The sequence below is a fragment of the Halichoeres trimaculatus genome, unplaced genomic scaffold (genome assembly GCF_033239565.1).
Source record: "Halichoeres trimaculatus isolate MK-OKI-2021-1 unplaced genomic scaffold, fHalTri1.1 fHalTri1_scaffold_10, whole genome shotgun sequence".
Lineage (NCBI taxonomy): Eukaryota > Metazoa > Chordata > Actinopteri > Labriformes > Labridae > Halichoeres > Halichoeres trimaculatus.
Window position 1 is genome coordinate 2,290,393 of NW_027437187.1, and position 25,098 is coordinate 2,315,490.

The 25,098-nt window shown below is 45.8% G+C and overlaps 1 protein-coding gene across 1 annotated transcript; it reads right to left on the minus strand.

Moving 5' to 3' along the window:
* Positions 1-1,235: 1,235 nt before the first annotated feature.
* Positions 1,236-23,537, minus strand: LOC141796157 (NLR family CARD domain-containing protein 3-like). Its single transcript, XM_074677125.1, has 13 exons — positions 23,469-23,537; positions 20,108-20,166; positions 16,761-16,807; positions 16,540-16,641; positions 15,482-15,587; positions 10,733-10,849; positions 10,483-10,602; positions 10,233-10,352; positions 9,882-9,954; positions 3,572-3,779; positions 3,139-3,308; positions 1,505-3,018; positions 1,236-1,419 (listed from the first exon to the last, which is right to left on the minus strand). The coding sequence occupies exons 1-13, from the start codon at positions 23,535-23,537 to the stop codon at positions 1,236-1,238; spliced, it is 2,889 nt and encodes a 962-aa protein (XP_074533226.1).
* Positions 23,538-25,098: the final 1,561 nt, after the last annotated feature.

Genomic DNA, 25,098 nt, shown 5'->3' on the forward strand with positions numbered 1-25,098 from the left:
TTGAGAGGGCCTGGAGGAGCTACAAGGAGACCATCGGGAGACTGCGGGGGAATCGAACCGAGGATCTACTGAGAAATCACCTGGTTATGATTGAGTGGAACGAATGGCTGGGTAAAAAACACTGTAATGGTTCACTGGGACGCCTGCTCCATGATATTGCAAAGCAATACAAATAGAAAAAAAAATCATACCAAGAAGGCAACACATGTGTGATGTTCACTGTTCATTGCTTTGCTGTTTAATGTTAATTTGTGGAAATGTGGGATGAGAAGACAATGAAGTATTCCATTTTTTAAATTGTAGCGTGCCTGAATATTGTATCATCAATTCAAATTGAATCATCAAGTTTAAGTTGCCTTTGTTGTGTTGTAGTTTGACCATTGTTTGTTAACACCAAGTTGATCTGTGGTACAGTACTGCATGGTATTGACTCTGTTAATAAATGTGATCCGAGATCATCCTTAAAAGAAGTCAAATAAATGGTAATTGATGGTTTACAGTACAAACAGCACATTAATCATGACATCATTATTTTCATTATTACTATGAACATCAGTCACAACTTTTATCATTATTATAATTAATAAAGATTATTAATTATAATAATTATTTATCTTATATTTTAACTTATATTACTTAACTATGTATTTGCCATTTATAAATGATGTTTAAACATTGATAGATGGACTATTGACCGTTTATAGATGGTCTATATGCCATTTGACAATGATGACTTAACATGAGTAAACTCTTAACCATTTATAAATTATCTGTTTACCATTTGTAAATGGTCTATTTATCATTTGAAAATAATCTGTTTACCATTTATAAATGATCTATTTATTATTTATAAACTATCTGTTTACCATTTTTAAATGGTCTATTTATTATTTATAAACTATCTGTATACCATTTATGAATGGCCTAGTTACCATTAACAAACTATCTATTTACCATTTGTAAATGATGGTTATTGTAAAGTGTTACCCTGATGTTCTAGTTTAAATGACTGAAAACCACATTATTTTGCATTGAATCAAAATAATAATATCCATTTATTTGCAGTACCGGAATGTAATTTTTATTTTATCAGGCAGTCTCTTAAAGATTTGCTGAACATACTAATTTTTCCTGTATATCCTGATTATTGGAAGAAACCTTTGAGTCAAGTCGAGCATTTATTCGATTTAAACTGGTTGAGATTTTCCCAAACCTGTTAGATTTTAATTTCAGCTTCACACTGACCTGAGAGTTTCCAGTTTACATTGTGGACTCTTCAGACCAGCAGACAGCAGCTCCACTCCTGAATCCTTCAGGTCGTTGTTACTCAGGTCCAGGTCTCTCAGACTGGAGGACTGTGAGCTGAGGACTGAGGACAGAGCTTCACAGCTTCTCTCTGACAGCTTACATCCACTCAGCCTGGAGAAGAATCAGTGTTTAGCACAGACTCAATGTTTCATATGTCATGAACAACATGTTTTTAATATGTTATTGATCCACCTACACAGCTTTGTTGGAGGCTCTGATCACTGGCAGCAGCCTCAGAAGAGCCTCCTCTGAAGCAGAGTATTTCTTCAGGTCAAACAGGTCCAGATCTTTGTCTGAGGACAGTAAGATGAAGACCAGAGCTGACCACTGAGCAGGAGACAGTCGATCTGTGGAGAGACGTCCTGATCTCAGGGTCTGTTGGATCTGCTCCTCTAGAGAACGATCATTCAGTTCATTCAGACAGTGGAACAGGTTGATGCTTTTCTCTGCAGACACATCCTCTCTCAGCTTCTTCTTGATGAACTGGGCTGTTTTCTGATTGGTCTGTGAGTCACTTCCTGTCTGTGTCAGCAGACCTCTCAGGAGACTCTGATTGGTCTGCAGAGAGAAACCCAGGAGGAAGCGCAGGAACAAGTCCAGGTGTCCATTTAGACTCTGTAAGGCCTTGTCCACAGCACTCTGATGGAGGTGTTTCAGTGTAGGTTTGACTCTGAATAGTTTAGACTCCCATGATGCTGTTTGTTGTTGTTCCATCAGGTTGAGTCCAGACTTGGTGAAGGTCAGATGGACGTGAAGAGCAGCCAGAAACTCCTGAATGCTCAGATGGATGAAGCAGAACACCTTGTCCTGGTACAGTCCTCTCTCCTCTCTAAAGATCTGTGTGAACACTCCTGAGTACACTGAGGCTGCTCTGATGTCGATGCCACACTCTGTCAGGTCTGATTCATAGAAGATCAGGTTTCCTTTCTGCAGCTGCTCAAAAGCCAGTTTTCCCAGAGACTTGATCATCTTCCTGCTCTCTGGACTCCAGAGAGGATCAGTCTCAGCTCCTCCATCAAACTTGATGCTCTTCACTTTGGACTGAACCACCAGGAAGTGGATGTACATCTGAGTCAGGGTCCTGGGCAGCTGTCCCCCCTCTCTGGTCTTCAGCAGGTCCTCCAGAACTGTGGCAGTGATCCAGCAGAAGACCGGGATGTGGCACATGATGTGGAGGCTTCTGGAGGTCTTGATGTGGGAGATGATGGTGCTGGTCTGCTCCTCATCTCTGGATCTCTTCCTGAAGTACTCCTCCTTCTGAGGGTCACTGAACCCTCTGACCTCTGTCACCATGTCAACACACTCAGGAGGGATCTGATTGGCTGCTGCAGGTCGTGTGGTTATCCAGAGGCGAGCAGAGGGAAGCAGGTTCCCCCTGATGAGGTTTGTCAGCAGCACATCCACTGAGGTGGACTCTGTACCATCAGTCAGGACCTGGTTGTTGTGGAAGTCCAGAGGAAGTCGACACTCATCCAGACCGTCAAAGATGAAGAGGACCTGGAACTCTTCAAACCTGCAGAGTCCTGCTTCTTTGGTTTGAGGAAAGAAGTGATGAACCAGTTCCACCAAGCTGAACTTTCTGTCTTTCAGCACATTCAGCTCTCTGAAAGAGAATGGAAATGTGAACTGGATGTCCTGGTTGCTTTTGTCTTCAGCCCAGTCCAGAGTAAACTTCTGTGTTAAGACTGTTTTCCCGATGCCAGCCACTCCCTTTGTCAGCACTCTTCTGATTGGTTCCTGTCTTCCAGGTGGGCCTTTAAAGATGTCTTCTTGTCTGATGGTAGTTTCTGCTCTGTCTGGTGTCCTGGATGCTGCTTCAATCTGTCTGACCTCATGTTCCTCATTGACCTCTCCAGTCCCTCCCTCTGTGATGTAGAGCTCTGTGTAGATCTGGTTCAGAAGGGTTGGCTTTCCTGCTTTAGAGATCCCCTCAAACACACACTGGAACTTCTCCTTCAGCCCAGACTTCACTTTATGTCTGCACTCTGCAACAAGAGCTCCTGAAAGAAGAAAACAGAAATGTAATAAATGATGTGAAGCTACAATCAGTCTGATGAGTTTCTACTTTCTGACATCAGGAAGGATTTGATTTGGCTCCTCTCTGAAATCTCTTCAGCTCATCAGTTGTGAACAGTTTGTCACAGCTCATAGATGTGATCCAAATGTGAGCGTCATATTCAGAGCAGAGTTTGAAATGTAAACCTCTCCCATGTTGTCTCCATTTCCTCTTTCCATCATGTTCAATGTGTTCAAATCCTCTTACTGCTCTGCAGACAGTCAGCCAGCTCCTCCTGCTTCATTCTCCTCAGGAAGTGCAGAGTGATCTTCAGGAACGCCTCTCTGCTCCTCCTCTGCTCTTCATCCTCATCCTCCCTCTGACTCTCAAAGCATTCTGGGTAATCTGGACTGAGAGCTCTCTGGATCTTCTTCAGCTCTCTCTTTACAAAGCTGATGATGTTCTCCTGGAGCAGCTGGAATAGAAGAAAATGTCAGGTTGAACTTGTAGAAGGTCAGATCAGATCATGTGGTTACTGTGTAACCTTGGTTCTCTGAGTGAAGAGACTATCTCTCCACTCCGTTACATATTCCATATGTACAGGGATATGACCCCCGCTGCTTGTCAGAGTACTTGTATAATTCTTTAAGACACAGCAGCTAGCCCGGCCATGCCCTATTGCGTAGCTATAGAGCACCAGCGCTGGCGTGCGATCACTGATCGTTTGATTGAAATGTGTCTCCGAGTGGCCTAAGGACTGGAGAGATAGTCTCTTCACTCAGAGAACCAAGGTTACACAGTAACCACACGTTCTCTATGGTCTCGAGACTATCTCTCCACGCCGTTACATATTCCATATGTACGAGGTAGACCTTTAAGACACCCTGTGAGGAGACAGTGCAGCCCACAATCCCACACCATTATGTGCAACAAACAAACTATGTACAAATATACAATATATACAAGACCCAGGAGTAGGCCCCGCCAGGCGCTAGGGCCCATCCTGAGAGGGAAATGGGCGCCATGGAAGCTCGCAAGACGCAAGGCGCAAGGCAACCAGAGGCCTCAGGCCCCTGCGCAAGACGCAGGGGCCAGGCTGGCCACAGGGGAAGCCGCTCACCCGGCCCGCAAGATGCAAGGCCAAGGGGAGACAATGTGTTTACCGTCGGGCTGAGCCCAGCACCCACTCCCCAAGGGAGGGGCTGGCAGGCGTTAAGATGGTAGAACCTGGTAAAGGTCGATGGGGTTGACCATGTGGCGGCAGAGCAAATGGAGGCAAGGGAGGCCCCTCACCACATGGCCCAGGAGGCAGCCACACCCTGAGTGGAGTGCGCCCGGACCCCTGATGGGACAGGCACACCCGACAGGACGTAAGCCTGACGGATAGTGTCCACTATCCAGTGTGACAGTCTGGACTTAGACAAAGGCCTGCCCAGATGTCCAGGGTCATAATAGACAAAGAGCTGATCGGACCTCCGGATAGCCTGAGTCCGCCAAATGTACTCCGTCAAGGCCCTCACTGGGCACAGAGCTGACTGACCCTGTTCGGCATCCTCACCGTCATCCAGAGAGGAGAGAAACCTAAGCTCAACCGATTGAGACAGGTGGAACTCAGTGAGGATCTTAGGCAGAAAGGCTAGGTTAGGTCTTAGAACGACACTGGAACCGTCTGAGGAGAACCAGCAGCAGTTGCCATGCACTGATGATGCATGAAGTTCACTCACCCTCCTGGCCGAGGTAATGGCAAGCAGAAAGGCGGTCTTAATGGAAAGCCACTTCAGATCAGCACCCCCTAGGGGTTCAAAAGGGGGACTCCGAAGAGCCCCTAGGATGACATACAAGTCCCATGAGGGAACTTCAGGACCAGCAATTTGCACCGTAGGCCTGTGGGCCCCCTGGAGGAACTGAGAAATGAGGGCACAGTCCTCGGCACCCAGTGCAACCTCACCGATTCGCAATGCTTTGGTTGCCGCCACCTATCCTCGCAGTGTTACCGCAGCCTTCTGGACCTCCAACTGAGACTGCAAAAACTGCAGGATACTCTACTTGGTTAGACCCACACCAGACAGCAAACAGCTGCCAATGGTACGAATATGCTGCCCTTGTGGATGGAGCCTGGGCCTGCTGAATCATTGCCACGACCGGCTCTGGTAACCCCAAGGCCAGAAGCCTGTCCCTCTCAGGGGCCAAGCCACCAACCTGAGCCCTGCTGGAAAGGGGTGGAACAGGGCTCCGTTCGCCTGGGAGAGGAGGTCCCCCCGGCATGGGAGCCCCCATGGTGGTCCGTCCAGCAGAGGTGGAAAGGCCGAGAACCATGCCATGTGGGGCCACAGAGGCGCTACCAATATCACCCGCACCTGCTCTACCTGGACTCTTCGAAGAAGAGGCTGGAGAAGAGCGAAGTGGGGAAAGGCGTAGAGCAGAACCCTGGGCCATGGATGAGTCAGAGCATCCGAGCCCAAGGGGGAATCATCGTTCCTCAGCGAGAAAAAGAGCTGGTAGTGGGACGACTCCCTTGACAGGTCGACCTCTGCCCTGCCGAAGCAACGCCATATCTCGGACACCACATTCGGATGGAGCCTCCATTCCCCAGGCTGAGGCCCCCCCCCCCGACATGATGTCCGCTGCGGAGTTCAGTACCCCTGGCACGTGCATGGCTCTGAGCGAAAGGAAGAGGGGTGGGCCCACTGCCAGAGAACTGTAGCCAGCCTGCACAGGACCGGGGAGCCCAGCCCCCCCTGCCTGTTGATGTAAGCGGCCGCAACTGTGCTGTCAGTGCAGACAATCACATGATGACCCTTCAGTCTCGTCAAGAAATGACACAGAGCGAGAAGAGCCGCTCTCAGTTCCAGGGCATTTATTTGCTGACCCCACCACCGGCCGGTCCAGACACCGTTGACCCCCCAGCCTTCGTGTACCGTGCCCCACCCTGCCGGGGATGCGTCAGTGTACACCAGCTGGTGATATATCACTGGACTCAGATCGCAGCCCACCCTGATGTTCGCGGGGACCTTCCACCACCATAGGGCTCTGTGGAGCCTCAGGGAGACCAGTACTTTAGTCTTGTGCGACTTCTGAGGGCACAGACCCAAGCTCAGCAGACACCTCTGTACAGGCTGCATGTGCAAGAGGGCGAGAGGAACTACCTGCACCATGGTCGCCATTAGGCCCATGAGGCAAAGGCAGAGGCCCCAGTTGACCAGAGCACACAGCTGAAACAGGGCAGCACAGGACCTAAAGGCCAGCTGCCTCTCCTGGGTCAGAGCAACTGCACCGCTCCTCGAGTCCAGGACCATACCTAAGAAGGAGGTCACCTGGGCTGGTTCAAGCTCGCTCTTCTTGTAGTTTAGGCGCAGGCCTAAACTCTGAACACAGTCCAACAGCAGGGCAACGTGTTGGCGGCATTGCTCCTCTGAGACTGCGCAAACCAGCCAGTTGTCGAGGTAGTTCAAGATCCTGATGCCCCTGTGCCTCAGGGGGGAGAGAACCGCAACCATACATCGCGTGAAGGTGGGTGGTGCCAGAGAAATACTGAACGGCAGCACCTGAAACTCGTATACCTTGCCGGCAAAGCCGAACCGCAGGAAATGCCAGTGGCTAACCAATCCCCTGCAGAGATTGCCTGTCTCACCCTGGGGACTGTCAAAATCTGGCATCGCAGGGGCCGGAGATACTGATTCAACCCCCTGAGGTCCAGAATTGGGCCCAGCCCTCCGTCCCTCTTTGGGGCCAGAAAGTAGCGGGAGAAAAACCCAGCCCGCTGATCCCCTGAGGCCACCTCCCTTATAGCCCCCTTTTCCAGAAGAGTGGACAGCTCTGTCTGCAGAACCGCCCCCTGGTGATCGGCCACTTTTGTAAACATGGGTGTCCTTATAACTGGCGGTTTGCACAAAAACTGAATGCAATACCCGTGGGTCATGGTGGAAACCACCCACAGGTTGGCTTCCAGGGCCAACCAGGCCATCCTGTGAGCACGTTTGACAAGGCCCACCGAAACCTCCTTAGTACAGCGGCGGTTCTCCTGCGCCTGCTGCAATAAGGCAGTGGCGTGAGGGCAAACATGGCTGTGGGTTCCACTGTCACCTTAAGCAGGCAGTCTCTATCCCCCTGTTGCAGCTGGGATTGAGACAGCCACAAGTGGTGCCTAGCTACCCAAAAGGAAGCTAAGGACTGCCTGCCGCCTCAGCCTGCTCCCTCATCACTGAGAAGAGGCATGAGGAGGCCATCTGCAGCTCCTCACCGGTGCTGGTGTTGAGCTGAACCTGCCGAGACAAGTCACAGAGGTAAAGGGACAGGATAGCGCCTGTATTTGCCAGCCAAGTCTGCACCGACATGGCTTTATGTAGCCTGGCGAGCCGACTATCCATGACCCTGCAATTTTTAGTAGAGCAGGTGGCTTGCCAAGTATGGAGCTAGATGGGGACACCAATGGAGTGAGGACCCGGTCCAATGGGGGAAGTGTCCCACAAGCAATCTGGTCCCTGTCGTGCATGTTAGAAAACCGGCGTCATGCTGCAGACCACTTGTGGGCAGTGGCTGGAGTGTGGAACTGCTGGCACAGCAGCTCCTTAAAATCAGGTAGGAGCGGCACCTGCGTAGAGGCAGGACGCATGTCTGCACCCTCTTCAAACCGAGAGGATATAGCCCTGGGATTCTCAGGAAGGGCAACACCCAGAGCCCTAGAAACCCTGGTAATTACCTCCTCAAAACGACGGGCTACTTCTCCCCTAGTTACCTCACTCACAGACGGCTTGGCGCATGAGAGAACATTCTCCTCTGAGGAAGAGACGGTCTCCACATTTACATCCTCCTCCTCTTCCGCCTCCTCCTCCTCCTCCCCTAAGGGAGGAAAAGAGCTCAGCCGAGGCCGAACCCTGATAGGCTGAAGAGGAGGTAATGGAGCCTGCCAGGCACCAGAACACTCCCCCCTCCCCTCCGAAGCCACAACCACTCTACTAGTTTTAGGCTGTGGTCCCTCATAACCCTGAGCACCCATACTCTCTGGAGCAAAAAATCTGCGACAGGCCTCTCTGGTACGTGCAGGCAGAATAAAGCAGTCCATGCATGACTGAGGGTTCTCTCTTGAAACTAAAGCATGTTCATGCCCCAGACATGAAACACAGCTATCATGCCCATCCTCTCGGGGCCGCCATACTGACCCAGAAGTACTCTGTCACTTCCTGTTAGCGTTGGAACCAAAGCTAGCTCACTTATTTCCCCCTTTTCTTCATGTGTGTGTTTGTTTCTTGTAATGGACTGTGCGCATTGGCCACTCGTGGGAGCCGTACACTATGGTGGGATGGACAAGGGAGTGCTTGAACTATTGGAGGAGAGACTATTGGAGAGGGAAAGACCGGCATCCGTCGCCAAGCGCGTTAGCCTGCGAGCCGCAAGCAATACACCAGCGAGAGGACACCACCAGAGCCAGGAGCCGGAGCATCAACTCCGGGCCGACCCTCAGACGATCAACTGCAGCTGACACAGTCAGTACCTGACTACCAAATGTGTTGGCTCATGAGCCGTGAGCAATACGTTGGGGAGAGAGCACTGTAGCCAACAGTCAGCACAAGGCGTGTATTCACTGAGCGCGTTAGCTCATGAGCCGCGAGCAATACGCCCGGAGGAACACAGCCACCACCGCCGGCAGCCAGAGGACCTCTGGCTCAACCAGACAGGATGACTTTGTTCACTGAAAACAGACAGGAAGAGCCCAAGACACAGTAATCCAGGGAGGCTGCCAAAGATAGGCGCCCCGACTTACAACAGGTAAGCAGATTCAACAACTGCACCCTCGCTCTTTCTCTAACGTAGATTGAGAGATACTGTACCCTGACGCACACGTGGAGATCAAACAACCAGTCATCGCATGCCAGCCCTGGCGCTTTATAGTTACGCAATAGGGCATGGCCGGACTAGCTGGTGTGTCTTAAAGAATTATCCAAGTACCCTGACAAGCAGCGGGGGTCATATCCCCTACATATGGAATATGTAACGGAGTGGAGAGATAGTCTCGAGACGATGGAGAACATGTGTGACAGACAGAAAGCCTGCTGGTCTGCAGAGTCCAGCATGGAGACTGGATCACAAAGCTGCTCCACCTCTTAGTCTGTGGATGCTCCTGTCTTCTACAAATCAAGTTTCTATGGAATGAACCTGATGTTGGAGAAATCTCCTGGTGTGCTTTCATCCAGAAAAAGTCTGCAGTGACTTTAGAGCTGATGTGTTTCTTAGAATGAAGCTGAAAGCAGCAGCTGTCATTAACATGAAGCAAAGTCTTTGTGTTGTTCAAAGCTCAAACTGGACTCAGTTTGTCAACTCTGCTCTCTGCTGACAAAGTCTGAGTCTGTGTGAGATCAGCATCCAGCATGACCTCTGACCTCTGACCTCTGACCTGTGACCTGTGAGTGTGAGCAGCTCAGAAATGTGCGGCTTCATTCAATCAGTCAAACACTGAGTGTGAAGAGAATTCAGGCAGAGATGATGTTTGCAGTGTGATCAGGAAACTCTTCAGAAAGCTCAAACAGAATGAGTGTGTGCTCTGATTGTCAGGAGGAGCTGTGTTTGGACATTTACACACCATCAATATGGAGTCCAGCTGTGGGTGATGCTGCTGGGCAGACTGACCAATGGGAGCCTCTGATCTCTGAACTCTGTGGAACAAACAGAAGATCATGGAGTGTTTCTAACAGAATGACACACAGTGTTCATGTGATAGACTCTATCTGCTGGATCCTCCTACAAACACAGGACACACATGAAGAGACATGCTGAGTCCAGGTCTTTCTGCCTCCAGTCCTGTTTACTGCTGTTGGATCCTGACAGAAAGACAAAGACTGAAACATGTTCACCTTCACAGAGAAAACACCAAGCACAGTTAGGATCAGATGTTTCACACACAACAACAGGAAGTTACCTTAGACAGACTCACCTTTCATCAACACAAGGCTCTGATGATTTGAACTCAATAGGTCTCCACATAGACCAGTCACTCTTTAAGGAGACACAGCTGGGCCCAGGTCCAGTAGAGTCTGGTCTCTGGTGTTTGACCCTGACAGAATCACAAACACTGATGAATAAACATAAAAACTGAAAATCTCTCAGGTTTGAGTTCTGCTGAAATTTACCACAAACTTTTCTGATGTTTGAATTCTGATAAAAACACTGAGAGAGATTATTACTTTGGACCATCAGACTGATGGACTGCTCTGAAGTCAAGGAGCCGACCCATAGACCGATCACTCTGTAAGGACACACAGCTGGATCCAGGTCCAGTAGAGTCTGGTCTCTGGTGTTTGACCCTGACAGAATCACAAACTCTGATGAATAAACATGAAAACTGAAAATCTCTCAGGTTTGAGTTCTGCTGAAATTTACCACAAACTTTTCTGAAGTTTGAATTCTGACAAAAACACTGAGAGAGATTATTACTTTGGACCATCAGACTGATGGACTGATCTGAATTCATACAGCTGACCCTTAGACCGATCACTCTGTAAGGACACACAGCTGGGAGCAGGTTCAGGTCCAGGTCTCTTATCTGTGATACTAAAAACATCACAAACACAGGAAAAAGTTACACGTTCCAGTTTTAGTAGAAGTTTCTCAGAGGTTTGTAGATAAAGTCGATCATCTGGATTGTGACAGAAACGTCCTTTCAGGGGACACGTTGATTGATTTAAGCATGACGAGAACAGTTTGACAACAACAGAAAACTTTTACATTCTCACATTTTATCAGCAGACTGTCTTCCTTCTTCAAACATCATCCGTAATTTCTGAACAGACAACTGGTTCAGTCCACGTCCAGGTGGTTCATGCTGCTGCTCTTTGCTTTAACAGACACAGGGAGTGAATTTTTGATTTGCAAACCTCTTTTATTTGCTCAAATTGTGATAAAAAAACAAACGGAAAATGACAAACTAAAAAAAACAAATTGAAAAAGAAACACGCTTTCATCAGTTGTTTGTAGAAACATGAAGTATTGTCCGTCTTATAATCATTCAAATCCATTAAAAACAAAGACTCAGCCAGACCCAGCCCACCACATCGCTCCTGTATGCTGCAGGCTACAGGCCTCCTGACCAAGTCAGAGGGTCCAGTCAGAAACCTTTGAACCACCTGGAGCCTGACAGCAGCCCCTCTGCTCGCCAGGTGGATAAGTCCATATCCTCCTTCCTCCTTTGGCAGAAAAACACTTTGAGGCACCCACTGCAGGCCATCCCAGAAAAAAATCCACCATAACAGACTGGATTCTGGACAGCAAGTTCACAGGGGGTCTGAATGTGCCAGCTGATGCCATAAAATGAAAGACACTGAGTTATTAATAATCTGGACTTCAAAGGACAATTTAGGAAAAATCCATTTCCATCTTTTTGGCCGTCCTTCAACCCTCCCAAGAACATTGTCCCAGTTTCTGGAAGAGGTTTTATCCCCAGGACACACTCACAGGTACACAGTTCTTCTGGTCTACATGAATAACCTGCTCCATCACCTTTCTGAGCCTTGATGCCAACACTTTAGACAAAAGCTTGTCGTCTGTGCACAGAAGGGAAACAGGACGGCAGTTTTTAATGTCCTGCAGGTCCCCTATCTTTGGAAGGAGAGTGCAGCTAAGAGGCAGTCCTCCTTTTCTCAGACTGTCTCTTAAAACACACAACACATTATTCCCAATAACTGACCAGAAAACTTTCTAGAAGTCAACAGGGAGCCCGTCTATCCCAGGAGCCTTCGCGCTTTGCAGGCTCTGCAGACTCTGCAGGCTCTGCAGGGCCTCCTACAGCTTCTGAGCAGAAAGCTGAGCCTCCAGCTCTGCATTGACCTCCTCAGAGACCTGAGGAAGGCCTTCATAAAAAGCCTGCTCTCCTCCTGGCTCTTCCTGGAATTCTGACGAGTAGAGTTTCTGATAAAACCCAACAGCACTCCTACCAATATCTGCTGGCTCATGTAGCAGTTGCCCCGTGTCAGAGCAAAGGGAGTGCATCAGTCTCCTCAGACCATTTTTACATTCAAGACCAAAGAAAAAGTGAGAAGGAGCATCCATTTTTACAACATACTGAAACCTAGATCTAAGCAGAGCACCCTGAGCAGAGATACCCAGCAGGTCAGACAGAGCCATTATCTGTTCTCCATTTCCTGTGGAGTCTGTCGGATCCTGCAGATCCACCACTGCTCTCTGCAGAGCTCTCAGAGATCAGGTCATGTCCTTTGTGACACTGAGTGTACTGTAGGCTAAGTTGTTGTATCTTAATTTGCCCACATCCCACCACTGCTGCAAAGAGCTGCACTCAGACTTTGTTAAACTGTAATTTAACCAAAAAGACTTAGAAACTTTTTGGAAAACATTGTCTGCTGAAACAGCAGCATTAAAATGCCAGTACGCACTTTGACACTTCACATTTTTTACAGAAACTGAACACTGGAACACCTGGAAGGATTTCATCCACAGAAAAAGAAGAAGGTAGAAATCTCTGGAAGAGAATCCCGACTCCTCGGCTGTTATTGCCTTTATGACTAAGAAAAACCTCCCAGACCACTCCCTCTTCCACTCAGACTCAATATCTGAGCTACAGTGAGTCTCTTGGAGGAAAACATGAAGCTTTTTACTGTTAATCAGAGAAAACAAAGAAGCTCTTTGAACATCTTCTCAGGCACCATTAATGTTTAAAGAAGACATCTTTACATCACACATGGTCAAATTAAAGCTGGATCCTAACAGTGTCAGAAGGAAAAAGAAAAACTGAATACACTAAGTCATCAGTTGCTAATGGTGCTTGAACCTTCAATAACCGTTTCTAAAGCCGGGAAAGTTCCGGATCAGTGAACAAAGGCTGCTCCAAGTTACCAGCATTTTTCATGAAAAACCTGACTGAGCCATGACAAAGTTCTAGGTCTGGAAAAACCTCTTCCACTTTCACTGCTCTCATCCCCTTTGTTTGTTTGAGGAAGGCTCTGACTCTCTGAAAAGAGTAGCCACTCTGTCTCCACCTGCGTGTTCTCACTGTTCTCTTCATCACTCTCCTGTGTGCACTCTGTGTTTTCCTCTGACTGAGAGGAACAAACATTGAAGCTTGCTTTGAGCTCGTGAACTTTGGTTTCTGAGCTCTTTCTTTTAACAGATAACTTGAGCAAATCATCGTCATCCATCACATTGTTTTCATCCAGAACAGACTCAGCCTCTCTGGTTGCAGTCTGTCCCATCTGCTCCTTTAACTGGTCCTGCTGACTCTGAAGGAAGTCAACTTTACCACTCTGAGCATTAGTACTACAGGTCCCAGCTGCCCCAGCTGCCCCGACTCCACTGCTCAGTGTGCCCTGTGTGCTGATCTGTGTGTTCTGTGTTTGTTGTGTGCGTGTGAAGCGTCTTTCTGCATCTTTGTTACATTGTTGTCTCTCTCAGTCTGTATGTTCTGTGCATCACTGTGTGTGTTGGCTTGTGTCTCAGTGCATGTGTGTCTGTGTGAGTCACTCTGTGCTGCAGGCTGACTGTCTGCTCTGACAGGAGGTTCAGCTGCAGAGGCAGCTGCCTGACAGTCCCTCTCCTGCTCTGAGCACGGGCGGACCAGGGGCCTGTACTACGAAACTGGATGAAGTCATCCAGGATAACTCTGCAACAACTCGCTGAACTTCACCGGATCTCTGTCATCCAGATCTGCTGTACTACGAGGCTCATTATCAACTCAATAAGTGAATCCGGCTGGGATCTGTGCGCGCACACGTAAATGGGCGTGGTTAGCGGCAAAAAATCGCCGACTCTGTGAATGAGTAAATTTCCAAAATGCTGACATTAATAGACCTATCTCTTCATGTGACGTCACGGGCAGTTAGGTCTTTATTCATTCATGTTGTCAGTCAGTGTGTGTGTGATCAGCATCATGTCCGACCTCATAATTAGAAAGAGTCCACTTTCCGACAAATCCCAAGGAAAACGCTCATTATAGGCAGTTTGTATTGTAGATGAAATAGCAGTGGGGAAAAAAGGACGAGGGAGCACATAGAAAATACATATAAAAACATCCTTCAATTCTACTTTTCCCTGACAATGTCTCAGTTATGATGATCAGTAAGATATTGTTTGTTCACAGCCTGTAAGAAAAAATGTTGGGCCAAAAAGACAGGGGGCGGTCCCGCACCGGAGGACTTCACTCCGGCTGAGCAAATTGGTGACTGAGCGGTCTTTCATGCCCGTGAACCGATTGGTCAGCGGGCGGTCTGTCACACCCCCTGAGCTCTTATCCTGGAACTTAACCTGCTCCGGACCAGGTTTGGCGTTCAGCATCAGTTACCGGGGCAACGTGTCTGGATAAAAAGAGATCCACATTCGTAGTACGGAAAACCCGAAACTTATCCAGGAAGTTATCTCTCTAAGAGCTAATCCAGCTTCGTACAGGCCCCAGGTGTCCCTCTGCCCCAAAACCAAAAGACCTCAGAGTGTCAGAGGAAACATGCACAGTGTACTCAAAACCATCAATGCAAAAACAGAAAGCCAAATTCAGCTCCTCATTGATCATTTTTAGGATCATAAAGACTTTTCTTTTAAAAGACATGATGTGCTTCAGGTGCAGGGATTTACACCCGAGGGGAATCAGTTTCATGGGTGACATCAGCTGTCCGTGTCACTCAGCTCTCTTGCTAACAGCTCATTTTTTATAAAAGGGGGAACATTAGTAATGATCACCTTCTTAGCAGGGTCAACAAGAGAAAACACCGGAGTCAGTGTCTCTGGATCACTACTCCACTCTCAACCACCTGATTCACTTTATCAACACCATCAAGAAAAATAACAACTGTGCTGTTCATTTGTGAGACAGACTTCACACTGTCACAATATCACCTACAGCCAAACCACACTCCTCCAGTGAAACACCCGCACCAGGAGAGAGTTTAACTGCATGTCAGTGAGTCAGCAGCTCTGAGCCACTCGCCATGCTCGGTTAAATAGCTGTGGCAGCAGCCACCGCAACAGAAAACAACAGAAAAAACTCTACAAATAAAAACTAAAGGAGATCTGAGGAAAGAAAAAATGTGCACAACACATCAACTAACACCCAGTGAGAGAAAAAAAGAACAAAAAGGTTAGAAAGAACTCACAAACTTTAAAGAGACAGAGTCAGAGAGAGCTGTGAGTGTGAATAATGATGGTGCAGTGATGTTAGTCCATGGACAGAGATCCTGGTCTCACCTCTGAGCTCTGGTCTGGCTCTCCTGGTCCCCACACAGAGGGAGGGTTTTAGAGGGAGGGGCTCCCTCCTCTCTGTCCTCACACTGATCCATAGCAGAGCCCCCACCTTCACACAAACACATGTTCATTCATTACAACAAGCTTCACAGCACAGGACACACACACACACACACACACACACACACACACACACACACACACACACACACACACACACACACACACACACACACACACACACACACAGCTCTGACAGTGTCTTTCCATATTCAACCACCAGATGGAGCCACATTCATTCTGTTCCTCTTTCACTTGTTGATGAGTCCAGAGCTGATCTGGATCAGCTTCTGGTTCAGTTCTGTTCCAAATGAAGACCTGAGAAAACTTTCAGTTTGAAGTTTGGAGGAAAGAAGAAAATACTCACTCACCAGCTGAATTCAGAAGAAACCCAAAGAGAGACACTGCAGCTGATCCTCCTTTAGTTCATCATCATCATAATCTTCATCATCATCATCATCATCATCATCATCATCATCATCATCATCATCATCATCATCACTTAGATCAGTCACTAGAAACATGAAGAGAACATGAACTCAGTGTGAGCTACGAGCAGAAAGCAGAGAGCAGCTCCAATCACGGAGCAGGAACCTGCAGAGACTTCCTGTCAGGACACGACTGAGAAAGTTTCAGATTACAGAAACAAATCCCTGGATCATGAGAACAGACTGAGCTGTTTCTGTCAATCTGACTCCTTCTGAGAAGACGTCACATGGTTTGTTCTTTGTGTAGCAAACAAAAGAAGGAGAACATGAATGTTTCCATGAAGAATGAGCAGCAGAGAAATCAGACTTGATCCTGTATCACTGAGTTCTTTTTCTAACGCTGTTTGCTGTTTCCCCGTGGGATGACACCACGTGTGTCAGTGACAGACAGCTCCAGCCCAACACATATTAATGCAGATGCAAACCCTTACAAATATAAGTCAAAGAACTGGCCCACAGACTTCTCCTCAAAGCTTGTGTGACATGCAGAAATGTCCGTTAGGTAGACTTTACGTGTAGAGAAGTCCTTCTTCTTCTCCATCAAACCCTGCAGAAAGCTCAGCAGATCCACCACAGAACACTGGAAAGGGATGACGTGCTTCACAGCAGCCCATTCTTCAAAAACAAAGTGGCATTTTCCATTGGAAAGACAATGTGCTGCAGGTGCTGTGGAGCTCTGAATAGTGTCTATAACCTGTCAGGTAAGCCTGCTGCGTTCAGGCTCCACCTCTCACGGGCTAACCCCAGAGCGCCACCTGGTCTGGGTTTGTCTTCCCTAAATCTGAGAAGAGGAGTGACCGGGTTCACAATGACTAGAGAATAAGATGTCAGATATGATGGATTCTTGAGAATTTTCCTAAAACAGGATTTAATTATGATTTTTTTTTCTTTAAATGTTTGTAAATCTTAACTCTTGTTTATAAAACAAAGTCTCAGCTGAGAAAAAATGTTTTGTTGCGACCTCCTGATTCTGTAGTTTTATCACAAAATGTGTTTTTGTTTTTCTGTAGTTTCTCAGTTTTTGTCAACACCGTCATGTTCAGAAAAGAAAAGCGAATTGTTTCTCTTCATTTATTCTTATTTTGGTATTTTGTTTTAAAATAAGTCTGTTTCCATCACAGGAACACACATAGATTGTCAAATGTTGAATATCAACTTCAAATCGTTTTTTATAGAGTTTCATTTGTTCTCTTTTAGAAAAAAATCAAACTTGCAACCTTTATCATTTATATTGAATATTTAAAATTGTAATTTTGGACTTTAAAGTCATATACTTTATTTCAAACATTGGATTATTTAAATAAATCAACTGTATTTTGAAAAATCAATGTGAACGTATTGATTTAAAACAAAAGTTGGCTCTGACGGTTGGTGACACAGTTTTGATGGCTGTTGCAGTGGCCCAAGCTAAACAAATTATTCCAACCTTTTTCTTCTTGAATTAAAGTTTTTAACATACTGACTTTACTCAATGAGCAATTTAGCCCAACAGATTAAAAAAAATGTCTTGAATTTCATCTGTAATGTGAACAACAATTATCATCAACCAGAAAGGATTATCCAGGCCAGGAGCAACACAACTGGGGCCGTGAGAAGCCGGAGGGAGTGCCGGCAAAAAATCGCCGACTCTGTGAATGAGTAAATTTCCTAAATGTTGATATGAATAGACCTATCTCATCATGTGACGACACGGGCAGTTAGGTCCTTATTCATTCATGTTGTCAGTCAGTGTGTGTGTGAACAGCATCATATCTGACCTCATAATTAGAAAGAGTCAACTCTCCTACAAATCCTAAGGAAAACACTCATTATAGGCAGTTTGTATTGCAGATGCAATAGCAGTGGGGAAAAAAGGACGTGGGAGCAAATAGAAAATAAATATAAAAACATCCTTCAAAGTGGTCAGTATGAAAGATTCCATTTGCACACATTTCCACTTTTCCCTGACAATGTCTCAGTTATGATGATCAGTAAGATATTGTTTGTTCACAGCCCATAAGAAAAAATGTTGGGCCAATAAGACAGGGGGCGGTCCTACGCCGGGGGACTTCACTCCGGCTGAGCAAATCGGTGACTGTGCGGTCCTTTATGCCCGTGAACCAATTGGTCAGCGGGCGGTCTGTCACACCCCCTGAGCTCTTATCCTGGAACTTAACCTGCTCCGGACCAGGTTTGGCGTTCAGCATCAGTTACCGGGGCAACGTGTCTGGATAAAAAGAGATCCACATTCGTAGTACGGAAAACCCAAAACTTATCCAGGAAGTTATCTCTCTTAAGAAATAATCCAGCTTGGTAGTACAGGCCCCTGGACAGGGGTTGATGAAACGTGTGTTATTTTATAACACTTTGCCCCTTCTTCCTTGAGTAACCTTTTTTTCTTCTCCATTTCTCTCTCATGTCCACCTTGTCCCTTTGTCTTTTCTCGTTTTTTGCCACGGGGTGGGTGTCTCAGGGTGCTCCACAGTCCTCGATCCTACCACTCTTGCCTCACTCCCGTATCACCGCGCACTCTGCAGTGCTTGTTTCCCTATTGTCCCTATGAAGGGGTGGGCCATAAAACAACTAACCAATCACAGCACATTTCTTCTAAAAAATTCCACTTTGACCAATCCCTATCCTTCTGATTCAGAGCTCAGAGTACTTGCTTTGTATGAGTGGCAGGAGGGTGGGTGTGTACTCTGTAAGGCATCTAGTGCTTCTGTCTCTGGCCTGTTTGCCAAAAGGCCGACCAACTTTTTTTCATTGGCCTGTCAGTCCGTGGCTGGCCTGTCCAGGCAGGCCAATAAGGAGGCAGGACACCGGGAAAAGTCCCGCCTCTCCCAATTGCCAGTCCGGGCCTGGTCTCATATTTTCAGACCAGAGGTTGCTGCTTGGTATATTCTTATCAGTGTTACCCCACTCCAGCACACCTGATTCAAATGAATGGCTCGTTATCAGGCTCGGGCAGAGCTTGATGACGAGCCATTCATTTGAATCAGGTGTGCTGGAGTGGGGTAACATCTAAACATGCAGAGCAGGGGTCCTCCAGGACCAGGGTTGGGTAACACCGATCAAAAGTAAGGTTTGAAAATTGATCAGAGAACTCTTCTATCAGCTGAATGATCATAATCACACTGGATATTAAATATTTGCTCAGTTTATGAGGCATCAGATGATTAACCTCTGATACAGCCATGAAACTTATAAAACAATAAAACCAACCGACACACAAAGTTGTGTCACCTTCACTTCAGAAAACAAACCACCCTTCATTTTTCTGAAAACTGAAATGTGTTCATACTCGTAGAAATGTAGGAGAACAGCTGGTAACATGTCACACATGTCAAATTAATAACGTGTCACTCAGGTAACATGTCACTGTGTTTTAACTCTAATGGATAGAGGATGTTAGAAGTTGTTCAAGCTGTTCATAATTCTAGGAGCAAATTTATTTGGAGTAAAAAGTTAAAAGAGGAAATCATTTGTTTGAATATTTTTTATTTCATGTTTCTTGTTGACTTTAAGAGTTGGAACATGATTTCATAGCTAAAGCTTGAAGTTAGTTAATAGGACTTCATTACCCAGAATGCATTTCTATGGGGAGAAAAATAAGTTGTGTGAAAAGGTTAGCCGCAGGAAATGCTGTAAAAGTTTTAAACAAGTTACCATGAAAGTTTTCATTCAGTGAAGAGTTCAATCTTTAAGTCTGGAGTTAAGCATCTTCATTATTGAACGTAGAGAAGAAAGATTCTACACGCTGGGAAAATGTGGTCTGACCTCTTCCTGTTTCCTTTGCACCATCTAAACTTTTACACCATTGAATCCAAACACTACAGTCCTGTGTTTCATCTCTGTGATTTGATGTGTTGGTCAAAGTTTGTTGGTTCATTGTGTTGTTGTGTTTCTGCTCCTTCATGTCCATAATAATCAAAGAGACCAAAGATTAGACTTGAATCAAATATCATCTTATTTCTTCTTTAATCTGATCCACCAAAACAGCCACAAAACAACACAGCACATCTCTCCCTCCACCATCTGTTCTCAGGTCACTTTAACAGAGGCTCAAACAAACAAACATGATGAACAGTGTGTGTTTCTTTACCTTCTGATGGTGGAAATGATCTGCAGGAAGCCAGGAGTGAAGGTGAAATGAAGCAGCAGCTTCAAACAGGAAACCAAGCAGAGAGAGAAGAAACATGAAGTGACAGCAGGAGGTTTTCAGCGCTCTGATTCTTCACATACAGCCCAAACTCTCTGAGTTCACCTTCACACTGAAGTCTTCTTGAAGGAGGACAGAGCAGCTGTGAACTCTGGACTGAAGCAGCTCAACCACTGCAGTTAAACATTAACTTATCAGCTCATATTATATATGTCCTTTATTCAACCAGATAAAAGCCTCCCTGAGATTTGAAATCTCTTTTTCAAGAGGGGCCTGGCATGGCAGCAGCAGACAGTTACACAATAAGAATTAGGAACAAGCCACAGCGGCCCATTCCAAAATGTGTCCAATTTGTAAATCGATTGACAGGATAACTGTGCAAAGAAATAAAAAGGTTCTTTAGTCATGTTTCTGCATCATCTTACATCATATATACCAGCTAACAGGCCTAAGAGACACATTTGATGAATGCATTACAGCTTTGTTAGGCTTGCACTTTGAAAATACTTATACTTTTACTGTAATGGGTTAGCCTGCTTGCTATCATAATTGTATCCCAGATAAGAGAGCAAGGCACGTTTGTAGTGCAGCGTCCAGTCTACTCCTGTATTTTGTCTTTGTTGTTTGATTTCAGAGAACCCCACCTCATACCTGCATTTGTTTTAATTAACCTGTCAAAGCCAAATTTCCATCACTCATGACAGACAAGAAAAAGGTTTTCTTTTCTTTTCTTTTTTTCTTTTCTTTTCTACACTATGTGGTTGTGAAAGGGATGAGAAACAAAATACACGACTCAGGACAAGATATTCAGATGCAGTGCTCATCTAGAAAGAAGGTATCGGTATCCATTCATGTCTTTTTTCTTTTCAGTGTGACGTCACAGTACAGCACTAACGACTCAGTTTCTACAGCTGGTGCCTATCCAAGATCCAGCAGTGACTTTAGACTTCCAAACTCAAAGTGGTTTTGAATCTGACTTCAGGGGCCTGTACTACGAAGCTGGATTAGCTCTTAGAGAGATAACTTCCTGGATAAGTTTCGGGTTTTCTGTACTATGAATGGGGATCTCTTTTTATCCAGACACGTTGCCCCGGTAACTGATGCTTCTTTTTTTTTTAACTAATGCTGAACGCCAAACCTGGTCCGAAGCAGGTTAAGTTCCAGGATAAGAGCTCACGGGGTGTGACAGACCGCCTGCTGACCAATAGGTTCTCTCAGGCGGGCATGAAAGACCACTCAGTCACCAATTTGCTCAGCCGGAGTGAAGTCCTCCGGTTGCGGGACCGCCCCCTGTCTTTTTGCACCAACATTTTTTCTTATGGGCTGTGAACAAACAATATCTTACTGATCATCATAACTGAGACATTGTCAGGGAAAAGTAGAAATGTGTGCAAATGGAATCCTTCATACTGACCACTTTGAAGGATGTTTTTATATTTATTTTTTATTTGCTCCAACGTCCTTTTTTGCATCTGCAATACAAACTGCCTATGATGAGCGTTTTCCTTGGGATTTGTAGGAAAGTGGACTCTTTCTAATTATGAGGTTGGATATGATGCTGATCACACACACACTGACTGACAACATGAATGAATAAGGACCTAACTGCCCGTGTCGTCACATGATGAGATAGGTCTATTAATATCAGCATTTTGGAAATTTACACATTCACAGAGTCGGCGAATTTTTGCAGCAATCCCTTTGCCCTGGATTATACTGTGGTGCTCCTCGTATTTTTTGCAGGATTATTTGCTGCTCCTTTACCGAAACGTAGGCTGCTCTCTTCTCCATTGTAGAAAATGCTCCGGGGCCGCTAACCACGCCCATTTTATGTGTGCGTGTACAGATCCCAGCAGGATTCACTTATCGAGTTGATAACGAGCTTCGTAGTACAGCAGATCTGGATGACGGAGATCCAGTGACCTTTGCCATGTGCTTTGGATTGTTGTCCTGCTGGCAGGTCCAGCCACGTCTCATCTTCATTATCCTGGTAGATGGCAGCAGATTCATATCAAAAATTTCCCCATACATGGCTCCATTCATGCCATGATGCTGCCTCCTCCAAACTTCTGTGTTGGTATACTGTTTTTTGGCTGATGTGCAGTGCCATTTCTCCTCCAAACATGGTATGAGGAATGACAGCTGAAAAGTTCAATTTTGGTCTCATCTGACCAGACAACATTCTCCCAGTGTTCTACAGGCTTGCCAAAATGCTGTTTAGCAAACTTTAAACCAGCTTCAACATGCCTTTTCTTGAGGAATGGAGTCTTGCGGGCTGAGTGTCCATAGAGGCCATGGAGGTGGAGTGCATTGCTTATTGTTTTCTCTGTAACAATTGTACCTGCTGCCTCCAAGTCTTTCTGGAGCACTTTCAGGGTGGTCCTTGCCTCGTCGAGTACTCTTCTGACTATCTTTCTGACTCCCTGGTCAGAAATCTATCAAGGAGCTAAGGTGGTGCTTCTTCCACTTGTGAATAATGGCCCCAACGGTGCTGACTGGAATATTCAGGTGCTTTGATATAAGTCTGTAACCAGTTCCATTCTGATGCTGAGCAACAATCAGGTTGTGAATGTCTTCAGAGAGCTCTTTGCCTTTACCCATCATAAGGTGTGTGGTATTTAACTGATTGGTGAAAACAGACCTTATTTATAGGACCATCAGTTTGCTCTAGCCCAGCTGATGTTGGTTTGCACTAATTGGAAGTTAAAGTAATAATTACTGACAGATTTCAGGTGGTATGGTGCATTTCCTTGCCAAAGTACACAGCCTCTCCATGGTGTGTTCAATACTTTTTTCCTGTGTTATTGCACTTAATTCCACATAATCATTATTTATGGACCTGAACGTTGTGATTTCTTTTCAAGTGTGGATTATTTGAGTTAACACCAATGTCTGGTAGAAATTTTGTTTGAATTGCACCTTTGGAAACAACTGACTGAGAAAAAAGTTGACATGTTCAATACTTATTTTCCCCACTGAATGTGTTCTTAATCTGAAACTGTTTACCCAGCACCTGACCCACTGTTTTGCTTAAATGATCTTTTACAATCCTTAACTCCTCATACATCTTGACTTTTATCAAAAGAATATAAGAACAGCCAGCCCTTAAACCTAGGGGTTTTGGCTTTGTACAAAGACATTGAACAAGCTGATATCAAATAGATATGCCACAAATTTCTTGAACCACTTGAATTTCTGATGAAGGGGTAGTAGGTAATATTTTGATCTAATTTTTTCAACTCCGTTCTTCGCATAGTTGTATTCAACGATGCAAGCTTGTTTTTTCTTTTGTTTGTTTCCGTACCTTTTCTCTGTAGCCGGTCTGCCACACCAGGATGTTCTCCATTTGGTTATCATAGAATGTTGTCCCCATTTTTACTGTTTTTTTTTTCCCCTCGCCAAGCTATGACTATGAATTTTTTTGGTGGCCCACAACTTGTGTTTCCTCCCTCCTGAGGTCTGCATTTCCAAGCTCACGAATGACTGATGGCTCCCCTCTCTTCTTCCTAAGCGTGCCACAGACGTCAGTATTCAGGTCAAGAAGGCGCTCACACAGGGCAACATAGTTGTAATAGTTGTCCATGAAAAAACCTGTAGCCATGGCCTGCTAAGTGGTCAAAAAGAGAGAAGACTGTGTTTCCTAGCAGGGCACTTTCTACACAATAGGGATTTACATTAAAATAGAGTCTCTGAGTCACAAAGAATGTAGGACTTGATACCATATTTACAGGTTTTTGGGAGTTTTACACCCTGTACAGGTGCCCACGCCACAGACATACTCCCTCATCAATGCAAATGTTTTATTTGGTTGATACAATTCTCTAAATTTACATTCAAGGTAATCTAGCACAGGGCAGACTACAGCTGTCATTACTGTTGGCTGATGTAGTAACTTTTTCTGATGCTTCGGGTCTCCTGCAGGCCTCGTCAGGATGGGCCCCTAAGTCCTCTGCTTAAACACTCCATGACTGAATTTCTAATACCTTGATATTAGACTGTTGAAGAAGACGCAGTCCAATCAGCCACAGATTTCAGTCAGCCTGAATCTAAAAACTTTATTCAAAACAAGCCATCTTGAACAAAGTCAGGTCAGAGGTCTGCAGTAAATCAGCTAACTCCATTATCATAGACCTCTATGGCCTAACAGCCTCCCCAAAAGCCAAAGACCTCAGAAAAACCTGCAGTAAAACCTCTACAGACCCTAAGAAAAAAAACCTCTCTCCAAGTCAGAAGCAGCTTCTTTTATATTCTGGTGTTGGGCTTTCCAGATGGTCTATGAGACATTCCTTTCCTCAGTACAACATGTTGATTGGCTGTTCTTCTCTGAGCAACAGAAGCTGTTTTTCTTGGGTCCACATTTGGAAGGTGTGCATCGGTTGTCAGTTTGGAGTTCATAATAGAAACTCCTGTTGCATCCTGAATTGGAGCAGGCTCAGGTTCAGTGTCCTCAGATGTTTCCATGTTATTTCTGTCATAGCTGGCCTTGGACCTGCATGTCAGCCAACACTTCATGAGGGAGACTGGCAGGACGTAATGATGTCTTCATTTGTCAGTCAGAAAGAGGAAATCTATAAATGTGGAAATGTTACTCAGAATCCAGAGTTCCTTTAAGGTCTTATTGGTCTAAACAGCAACATTATAACAGTCAACAAGCTCATCCATTGGGCAGTGTCCAGCTTCATCCCCTGTTCTCTCAAAGACATTGAAAGTGTTTGCCTCCTGTGCGCCCGCATCCATCAGCACTTTAATGTTAATATTCAGTGTTCAAAACCTTAACGGTAGGGTTGATCAGATTGAGAAAACTGCAGCACTTAGATAGATTTTCAAATGATACAACTGAAGCAAACCCATCCCCTCCCTCCAGGCTTCCTCCAAAACCATGCCTCCTTAACCACATGAACGCGCAGAGGCAGACGACAGCTGGAGGATGAGTA